The 10,414-nt window shown below is 56.2% G+C and overlaps 2 protein-coding genes across 2 annotated transcripts in view; both read left to right on the forward strand.

Moving 5' to 3' along the window:
- TMEM61 (transmembrane protein 61) overlaps positions 1-7,124 on the forward strand; it is a 12,117-nt gene extending 4,993 nt beyond the window's left edge. The window contains 3 exon segments of the mRNA XM_005423003.3: positions 3,440-3,585; positions 3,587-3,679; positions 6,148-7,124. Coding sequence (XP_005423060.2) covers positions 3,440-3,585; positions 3,587-3,679; positions 6,148-6,445 — 537 coding nt within the window. The 3' untranslated portion in view covers positions 6,446-7,124.
- An 861-nt stretch (positions 7,125-7,985) lies between these two features.
- Positions 7,986-10,414, forward strand: part of BSND (barttin CLCNK type accessory beta subunit) — a 2,734-nt gene continuing 305 nt past the window's right edge. Inside the window, exons 1-3 of the mRNA XM_005423004.1 lie at positions 7,986-8,162; positions 9,122-9,201; positions 9,519-9,767. Coding sequence (XP_005423061.1) covers positions 7,986-8,162; positions 9,122-9,201; positions 9,519-9,767 — 506 coding nt within the window. The remainder of the gene's footprint in view (positions 8,163-9,121; positions 9,202-9,518; positions 9,768-10,414) is intronic.

The following is a 10,414-nucleotide window of genomic DNA, read 5'->3' on the forward strand; positions in this document are numbered from 1 at the left end:
GAGACCCCGCGGCTGCCTCGGGGACGGGCACAGCCGGGGAGGGGACGCGGGGCTCAGGCACGGCCCCAAAGGGGGGCACACGGGCTCTTCTCTGTCCGCACCTGCCTCGCCAGGATGAGCGCACCGGAGTTCTTGGAAGCTCTTCCAAGGCATCACTGTAACTTTGCTTTGAACGGGGAGCAAACCCTCCCTGGTAATTGTCACAACAAAACAGCAAATTTGGGTAAAGCAGGAAGGGATCTCCTTAAAGACGCGCTCACGCTTTGTTTGGCGCATCTCTTCTGTGCATCTCTTCTGTTCCTCTTCCGTGGTTAAAGGTCTCCAGCCCCGCACGGAAGGACGGACTGTAAGTGCCGTGGAGGGACGGGTGTGGAGGTGGATTTCTGCTTGATGGCGGTGGGAGAGGTTCAAAACTCTTTTCTTTTCTCATGTTGCTTGAAAAGAGCGTTTTTCTGAGTAATGCTTAGTAGACCCTATGAATCACCATCTGCATAACTTTATATGGGGGCTGCTATTCTCAGCCGCTTACTGGAACTATGTAAACTATCAACATTATCTGTTTGTACATGAAACGTGCAAATCTATTCCCCGGAAAACTATTTCAGAGTAGGTCAGAGGAGGAGACAGGGCAGAACAAAATGTCAGGGGGGCTCGGAGAGTGGAGAAGGGCGTTTGAGAGCCGGCAATTGCTGCGGCTCCGTGAAAACTTGTGCTGGGAATGCTCGTGGGGAGGGAGAGCCACATCTGGCTCTGTGCAGATGCTGAGTTCCCCGGGAGTGGAGCCGGGAGAGGCTGCGGGAGCCTGAGGTGCTGCCCCAGCCTCGCACCTCGCTCCCTGCTCCTCCAGGCTCTTCTTCCAGCATTTTCTGTGCTGAGAAAACACCGCGGGTCTTTCAGAGAGGCTGGGGAGAGCTGTGGCAGCCCAGGACCCGTGCGCGGAGGCTGGGGGAGCTCCCCGCGCGCCGCGCTGGGTGCGTCGAGAGAGAGAGAGAGAGGAGTTTATTCTCTCGAGCTGTCAATCCATCACCTCCCAGAGGCTCCTCCATCGGAGGCTTCTCCTCCTTCCCTCCTCCTCCCCCTCGCTGCCAGCTCTCCCAGATGTGCTCAGTGCTGGAGGCTGCAAAATTCCCCGTGCCCAGGCAGGGGAAATCACAGCATCTCCTAAAGCTCACCAGGGAATTCAGGGCATCTCCCAGACCTCACCTGTCTGACCCCAGAATGAGGAGAGTGCTTGTTGCAGGAGGTGAACGTTTCAGCTCTTGGTGCAGTTGCAGTGCAGCGTCTCAGTCTGGAGTGACCTGACATTTCCACACAGCTGGATTGAGAGATTTGCTGTAGGGGTTCTTTGGGTGATTTTGTTTTTTCTTTAAACAATATGCTGAAATTTCTACCTGAAAACGCATTGCTGAGCAAAGGAGCTGCATTCACAGGTCAGTGGGGTCCTTGTGCTCTCCTGAGCATCTCCTGATGCAAGGGAACCCGAGTCCAGCTCTTCTGCTGTGTCCTGCTCATGTTCAGTGATGGTTTGGGGATGCTGACCCCTGACAGCATCTAACACCATCTCCAGCAGTCTCTTCTCCATCTCAGCTCAGCCCCTGCGCTTCAGGAGGGAGCATCCAAACATGCCCCCACTACACAGGGAAGCTCTGCCTTTTCCCAGCCCAGGAACAGGACTGCCTTCCCGGCTGATGGCCACTGGCCACAGCCAGCCCAGGTGGCATCTTGGGCTTGTGACCCTGGGACAAAGCTGGAGTGAGCTGCTGGGGGCTCCCACTCCTGCAGCTTTCCCAAATCTCATTTCTCATCAGATTCCTTCATTAAATGTTGATTAGATCAGGTAGTGCCTCTTTCACTACGAGGTAATTTGGCTTTCCATTTAGCGAGCCCATCTGATAAATAACACCTTGAAATAACATAATTCCCCCTGACCTTGATGGCACCAAGTCCTTGCTGGACTTCTGCTCCCTGCCTGGCTCTGGCTCTGCACTTTCAGACCTCAGGGTACAATTTAGGACCCCTCTGTAGGAGATGAGCCCTGCCTGGAGGAATGGGGACCAAAGCCACCACATCATGGTCCTGTTGCTGACACACAGGTACAGTGATGAAGGCAAAGGTGACAGCTCAGTGTGGGTCATTCACCTGTCCACCACCTCCTCTGCCCTGGCCACCCCTGATATGCAGGCTCTCCGCTGGCACTGCCACCATGACAAACCTTCCCAGCACAGCCCCCCAGGACTGAACCTCTTTGGGGGTGTTGGTGCTTCATTCCCACATGGTCCAAAGCTTTTTGTCCATTGAGAAGTGGGAGCTGAGCCTGCATCTTCTTGCTGGGCAGTGAGCAGAGGGGATGGGGGGGACCTCTCTCCCTCCCTGGTTAGTTGGTTAGGTGGGAGCTGGGGATGCACAAGCTCAGGGAGCAGATGCCTGCTGTTTGCTGGAGAAAGCAATGGGGATGGAGATCAGAAACCAGTTCCCCCTCCCCAGGTTTTCCAGCACCAGGGAAACTCTCTGCATGTGACGTTTAGCTGAGAAGAGCCACCCAGCAGGAACATGTGGCACTACCTCGCCTGTTTGGTTGTCAAACCAACCCCAAACCACCCTGATAGGGAGGGTGAAGATGATGATAACACCTGCAGGATCGATCTTGACAGGAACTTGAGAAAGTTTGCACTGGAGCTGCCCCAGGCAAGCAAAGTTTTGTGTGCCAAACTTCATGTGGATGAAGATTGAGCAGATTTTTCCAATGTCATCTGTTCTGGAGGAGAAAACAGGCACACTGATAATTTGGAAGTGATGACGTCTTAAATTTATGTCCCTCTCTCCAACCCGTTCCATAAGCCATGCTTTGAAAGCCCAGGAAACCCAGCTGGCATTCCTCCAGGTCTGGGAGGAAATTTGGAATAAAACCCAAAGAGAAGAGCTCTGGGAGAGCCTGGAGCTGGGATGTCCATCCTGCCTTTGTGCTTTTCCTTGAAAATTGGGGTGTTTTTACAAGGCTGTTGGGAAGTTTATGGGTTCAACCTGGTGCTGACTTTGCTCTTCTTTCTATCTGATATGGTGGAAATGCCCCTTCTGACAGAGATAATAATATAGAAATAATAAAAATGATAACGATATAATAATACTAACATTATTGTTAATGATAAAATAAAAATAATAAAAATAAAATAATGATATAATTAATAATTATAAAATAAAATAAAAAATAAAAATAATAAAAAGACAATAATATTAACGTTACTATTAATGTTATTATTGTTAATAATAATGATGATGATGATTGATGATGATGATGATGATGATGATGATGATGATGATGATGATGATGGTGGCTAAAGGGTCTGCAAGCCCCGGACACCTCCTCGCCCAGTCATTTTCTCTCTGGCAGGTCTTCCATGAGTTTCTCCCTCTCAAGCCTTGTCCCGTTCTTGTCCTGCAGGCTCTCTCATGCCTTGCCTCGGTGCTGTCCCCTGCTAATCGCTGCTCCCGGAGGATGGCCGCCGCCTCGTTCCGCTACGGCCTGACCATCACGGGGGCCGTGCTGCTGGTCACGGGCACGCTCTGCTTCGCCTGGTGGAGCGATGGCCAACGCCAGGGTGGTGTCCCGGCGCTACCAGTACCATTTCCCCCGGGACCTGCAGTACTTCACGGCGGAGCCCGCGGAGAAGTGGAACTGCAGGTGGGAGCCTCGTCCCTGCCGGCGCCGGGCTGGGCACAGGGGGAGGATGGCTCTGGCTGTGCCTGAGCCTGAACCTTGCTGGCTGGTGAGCTCACAGCGGCAGCAGCACTGCTCTGCGCTCTCCTCCTGCCCCCCGAGCAGATGCTCCTGCTCATTAATGTCAACCCTGCCTGCCCATCCCCTCCTTGCCACCCTCTCCTTGCCCTGCTCCCAGCTCTCCTTGCCCTGTATCCATCTCTCCTTGCCTTACATCCATCTCTCCTTGCCTTACATCCAGCTCTCCTCGCCCTTCATCCATCTCTCCTTGACCTTCATCCAGCTCTCCTTGCCCTGCACCCAGCTCTCCTTGCCCTGCACCCAGCTCTCCGTGCCCCTTGACACATCTCCTTAGCAGGGCCACCAAGCAGAAGAATTCATTGGTTTTCTGGCCAATGCAGGTTTGGATGTGGGCGTGGGGCGAGGTCACTCAGAGCTCCAGTGCTGGCCTGGCAGCCCTGCGATGCTCTGTGAGGATGAGGGTGTTTATAAGGCCTTTAAAGGAAGCAAAGTCTTGCTTACAAGGGAGTTTAAGTCTTGGCATTTTTTTCCTAGAAAAAGAATGAGGAAAAATAATATTGGGGAAAAAAAAAGGAAATATAATATGGAAAAAAAAGGAAAAATAATATGGAAAAAAATAGGGAAAGTAATTCTTGGGATGGCATCAAGATAGGAATGTAGGCAGAGGGTCCTTTATGAAGCCAGTTTCAAGGGATAGAAAGACTCCTTGCCCTGCCTTGAACACCACTGCTGCTTTTCAGGTCCCCTGGATCTTCCAGTGTGAGCCTGAGATTTGCTCCCCCTTCTTCATTTAAAAGTTTTGGGTGGTTTTTTTTGTTTGTTTGTTTGCTTGGGTTTTTTTTCCCTTTTTTTTTTTTTTTTTTTTTTTTGTGTTTTTGTTTTTGTTTTTGATTTTGGGTTTTTTTTGTGGGTTTGTGTTTTTTTTTTGGTTTTTTTTTTTTTTTTTTCTGCTGGAGGCTGCTGTGGAAGCCCTTCCCAGTGCTGCTTTGTGGGGTCACAGCAAAGATCCTGGCTCCAGCAGAAATGGGGCTCTGGGGAAAAGCAGCACTAAGAGAAACTCTTCAGGACATTAAACCATCCAAACACAGCTGGAGTGGGAGGCACGTTCCTGGTTCTCCAGGGGTTTCAGAGCCCATCTCTGAATATCTGTGAGCTTCAGGGCAGGTCTGGGTGTCTGGGGGGGATCCTTGTCCCAGGGAGGGACTTTGCTGTGCCCCTGTGGGAATGTCCCTTTCCCTGAGCTCCCTGGCTGGATGGGATGCAGCACCCTGGCAGTGCTGGAGCTGCAGCAGTTCCTCCAGCCCCAGCAAAGCATCCTGTGCTGGATAACCCCCCCTCTCCACATTTCCAAGGTGACATTCCTGTGCAAGCTCAGCTGCTTGGCAAAATCCCTGGCAGAGAAGCCCGGGGTGGTCTGTCTGGGACAGGGATCTGCCAAGGTCACCATGGAGGCATCCCTGTGGAGCACAGGGCTTTTCCTTTGGGCCATCCCTGTGGAGCACAGGGCTTTTCCTTTGGGCCATCCCTGTGGAGCACACGGCTTTTCCTTTGGGCCATCCCTGTGGAGCACAGGGCTTTTCCTTTGGGCCAGCTGTGCCTGCTGCTCCCCAGCACACCGGGCTGGCTTCCACCTGCAGGGATGAGTTGGTTTCACAGCATGCCCAGCAAGCAGGGCCAGGAGCAGGGCAGAGGTTGTCAGAGGTTTTCCCCGTGCACGAGCTGTGTTTGCTCAGGAAAGCTCTGCTGGAAGTGGCAGCAGGCTTGGCCAGGGCAGGGAGGGCTCTGGCTGGCCTGGGAGCCGGGTGTGACCATGGGGTCTCTCTGCTTGTCCTGGTCCTTGTGCCAAATTCCCCCCTCAGCTGTCAGCAGCCTCTGTTCTTCGGGGGTGAATTAGGGGCTGAGCATGATGAGGATGCTCTTCTGCCCCTTGGGACCATCTTAAAAACCTCATGGAAGCCAGGAAGCAGCTGACATGGTCACCCCATGACACTCCAGCAAAACCTGCCCATGTGCTGTCCCCAGTACAAGTTAATCATGCTCAGGGATGCTCCAGCTGGGTGCTGGGATACTCCAGCTGGGTAACTCCAATTGTATGCTGGAATACTCCAGTTGGATGCTGGGATGTTCCAGTTGGATGCTGGAATGCTCCAGTTGGATGCTGGGATGTTCCAGGCATGCTAGGATGCTCCAGTGGGGTGCTGGGATATTTCAGGGGTGCTGAGATGCTCCAGTTGGATGCTGGGATGCCCCATTTGGGTGCTGGGATGCTCTGATTGGGTGCTGGGATGCTCCATTGGATGCTGGGATGCTCCAGCTGGGTTTTGGGATGTGCCAGGGGTGCTGGGATGCCCCAGGTGGACGCTGGGATGTTGATGGTGTGCACTGCTGGGTTTCTTCCTCTCCCCTCGCAGCTCCTGGGACTCCAGCGCCATCCCCAGCTATGAAGAAGCCCTGAGCTGCAGACCAGCGCAGGCTGCCCCGGCCTTCGTGCAGGCGCCGGGGAGGAAGGAGGAGCTCACGCCGCCCCTGTACCGCTACCTGGAGGAGGAGGAGGGCTGGCAGGGCGGCCGGCGGCGCAGCTCCTCGGACAGCGCCCTGTTCCGCCCCAGCCCCTCCTGGCTGGAGCCCGCGCAGCCCCGGGAGCCGCAGGCGACGCCGCCCCCCAGCTACGAGAACATCATCGAGAGCATCATCGTGCGGGGGCTCTGAGCGCCGCCAGCCCGGCCCGGGACTCTGCCCGCTCCCCCCGCTGGAAACTGAGCCCCAAACCTCCGGCACGGGGCGAGAGGAGGGTGGGCGAGCCCTGGGGAGGGTCAGCCCGGCTTGCCCGGCTCTCCGGCGCTGGGAGATGTGTTCAGAGCATCGCGGGTAGCTGGCATGTTTGAAAGCTTTCATATTTTTAATAAAAGCACTGCTGGTTTCGGAGGCTTTGCATTCCCTGCTCACCCTGGGGAGCTCCTGTCAGGCCTGCCCACTCAATAATAAATGTGCAGCACGCTGAGTAATCTGGGCGCAGAAAGCCCAGCTCTGTCTGCACCGCTCACTTCCCTGTGAATGCCCCTTCCAGCCCTGTCTCCATCCCTTCTCCACCTTGTTTCCCCACATGCCGACTGCCCACGCCTCACTTCCCTTGGTGCTGGCCGTGCTCAGTGGGCCGTGCCTGTGCTCAGAGCACCCAAGGGCACTTGGCGTGTCAGCAGCCTCCTGGAAAAGCCATCCTGAGTGGCACAGCCCCCTCCTGCCTGCCCTCCCCGGCTGGGAGTGCAGCCTTGCCCAGAGGAGAGGCCGGCTGCAGCAGGGGCTGCTGCCAGGGCCTGCATCCCCACAAAATTCAGCGCTGCCCTGGGCCCCCGTGGCCCTGCAGGGCTGCACAGTGGCCACAGCCACGTCTAACACACTGTTTGTAACAGAATTATTTGTCATAAACCAGGTGTATCAAGGGAATAAATCAAGGGAATAAATCAAGGGAATAAATCAAAACAAACTCTGTCTGGCTGTCGGATGTGTGGTGGGAAGGAGACACCTTTTAACACCCCGGCTCCAACCTAAGTGTACACAGGGCACAGGGACACTCTGTCTTTACTCTCCCTGGGTGGAACAACCTCACTCCATGCTTTTCTGGCTTCAGTTCCTCCCTCACAGCTCAGTGAGGCAGCCTTAGCACTCAGCCAGAGCAAGGCAGGGTCTGCTCCAAACCCCCCAGCCTCCAAAACGACCCCGGAGCTCTCCCTCTTTTCCTGTTGCAGCCCCGCAGCCCTTGAGAGCTCACTGGGCCTGGCATCCCCCTCACCTGGGGCTGTGCCACCTCTGATTTATGACTGAGTCCAGCTCCAGTGCCCAGGGCTGGGAAAATCCCAGCAGCACCAGCTGGTCTGCAGGTCCCCGTCCCTGCAGTGCTCCCTGTCCCTTCCCAAGGTGTGGGGTCTGGCAGGGAAGGGTATCCCTGTCCCTTCCCAAGGTGTGGGGCTGCAGGGGAGGTTATTCCTGTCCCTTCCCAAGGTGTGGGGCTGGCTGAGGGTGCTGCAGGGAAGGTTACCCGGCCACGTGCCGGGTGGCTCCACTGGAGTGTGAACGGCGGGGGAGTGTTTGCATTCATTACAAACCCATTAAAAACTGGCTGGCTCAGCCCTGGGCAGGACCAGCTCGACGTGCAGCTCCTGGCAGCCTCTGGAGAGAGAAACCACTCCTTGCCTTACGCTGCAGGTGTGCTCAGCAGCCTCAGGTGCACGGGCTTCCCACAATCTCTCCCATGGCAGAGGAGAAGACCTTCCGCTATGGCTTCATCATCCTGGGCTTCTTCCTGGTGATGCTGGGCATGTTCATCATGAGCATGGAAAAGCCCCAGTACTACATCACCTTCTGTGTCCTGGGAGTGCTGCTGGTAGCCGTGGGCATCACATGGAGCATGTGCCAGTGCTACCCAAAGGTAGGATCCTTCCTGCTGCTGCTGGGAACTTTGGGGGGCTCAAGGGCTGGGTTTGGGGGGCTCTGGCTGCTGTGGATATGCAGCCTCAGTTTCCCCAGGGGAAGCTAGCTGCAGCAATCTGGAAGGGGAATTGTTTTGGGAGGTTTTTGCCCTGCTGATGCCTGCAGGATGTGCCCCATCTCCTTCACCCCTGAGCCTGGGGCTTTGCTTTCAAGCAGACAGCAGGGAATAATCCCAAGGAAATAAACTTGTGTTCACCTCTCCCACTCAGCCCTTCCCTGGGCTCTGGGGCTTGGCAGGCTCCCAGGGCTCCTGGGAAGGGACAGTGGTGGCCGTGGAGGTCGGGGGGTCCCTCGGCTGGCAGTCTCCTTGGCAGAGGGCACAGCGGGCACGCAGCGCAGCCACGCGTCCCCGCCCTGGAATGGCTCTGGCAGAAATGGGCTTTTTCCAGGAGAGGGCATCTGTAGGACTGATCTGGGACTGCTGGGTGGCCCATCAACAACGTGGCTGCCCTCCAGAATGTGGGGGAGCCACCTCGGGACCCAGGACCAGCTGGGACCTCTGGAAGCAGCTGTGCTCTGTGGGACTGGGGTGGAGCAGAAAGCAGCGCCCCTCAAAGCTGGGCTCAGCCCCAGCCAGGAGGGACATGTGGCTTTGCCACCGTGCTGGAGGCTCAAGGATGGGACACCCTCGGTGTGGTCCCTGACCACTGACCTCCTGTGTGGGCCTTGGGACTCCCTCTGGGCTTGGGGACACGTGTGAAAGGCACTGAGAGCAGGGCTGTGCTGGGCTCATTCATTCCTTACTGACTGCCCTCAGAAGTGCCCTTTCCAAGGGAAACATCCAAACAGGGTGGGGAAAGACCCTAAGCCCAGCTGAAGGGACACTCTCCCCACTGTGAGGGCTGGGTCCCTGTGCTGCCCAGCACAGCCCTGGGCTCTGCCTCTCTTTTCCCCCAGATAACGTTCGTCCCTGCCGACCTCGAGGCCGAGCGGTTCCTGGACCACAAACCCACGGTGCTGCCACACAAGGACACAGGGTGGGTCCCACAGCAGGGTGATGTGTGCCCTGGGGCAGCTCTGACACTGGGCACAGCTGCACCTGGTGTCCTGCAGCACAAAGTGCCAAGCAGGGATCAGGCTGGGAGGGACTGAGTGATGCTGGGGGATGCAGAGCATCCAGGGGTGTTCCTGCAGTCATCCCCTGGCTCTGCTGCTGGTGTGGGCAGTGACACGGCCTTGGTGGCCTCTAAAGCCTCTCCCTCAGGTGATGGAGCCCTGTGTGCATGTGCCTGAGCATCTCCCAGCTCCATGGCGTCCAGGTCTGCTCAGCACCCTGTTACCCCTCTGCCTGCAGCTTGATTGTCCCCTGCCCCAAGCCAGAGGCCAGCAGCCCCTACGAGAAGAGCCTGCCCTCCTACGAGCAGGTCCAGAGGCAGGAGGTGAGCTCGGGCCCAGCCCCAGCCCGGGCACAGCCCCCTCGGCCCCGGAGCTGCTCCCAGCCATCCCTGCAGGCCACGGCAGAGATCCACCGGGAGCTGCACCACGCGGCTGCAGAGCCCCTCCAGGAGCTGCCATCCCGCCGGGAAACAGCGCCCAGCAGCTGGTAGGTGGTGCCTGAGGGCTTGGGATGTGGCGTGAAAATGGGAGGATCAGACCCCCAGTGCTGGGGCAGGGAGAGGATGCAGAGGGGTTTTTGCTGCTGTCACAGCACTGAGCCTCCACACCCTTGGCCCCGCCGAATGGTGGGGATGGAGTCTCAACCCACGAGGATTCTCTGAACCAAATTATTTCCCAGGAGGAAATTTAGATGGCCTTTGGTCTTGTATTTTGATGTTTGTGTTTTTTGCATTTTGCTTTTTTTTTCGTTTTTCAATATAAACAGCGTCCCTCACAAGAATAACCCCCAAGTTCCTGGTCAGACTTTGGTAGAAAAGAGATGCACTGCACGTCACCCTCAAACCAGATGCCACATATGGTGCCCAAGTATTGGTTAGGGAGGTCCCAGAGGGCCGTGCAAGTGATGGGGGTCACTGTTCAGGCTGGGGGCATAGGACTTGGGCTTCTCCCAAAATGTAGCTACAGCTGGGATGGGTGCAGTGCTTTCCCATCCCAGCTATAGATTCAGGAAATGCAAGGACAGCCATTACTTCACCCCCTGGGCAGCAGGAACCTGGCGGGCAGCTGTCCCCAAAAAAGCAGGCACCGAGGGCTGGCACAGGGACAGACATCCCAGGTCCCTGCAGCCACCCA

Source organism: Geospiza fortis, unplaced genomic scaffold (assembly GCF_000277835.1).
Source record: "Geospiza fortis unplaced genomic scaffold, GeoFor_1.0 scaffold396, whole genome shotgun sequence".
In the NCBI taxonomy this organism is placed as follows: domain Eukaryota; kingdom Metazoa; phylum Chordata; class Aves; order Passeriformes; family Thraupidae; genus Geospiza; species Geospiza fortis.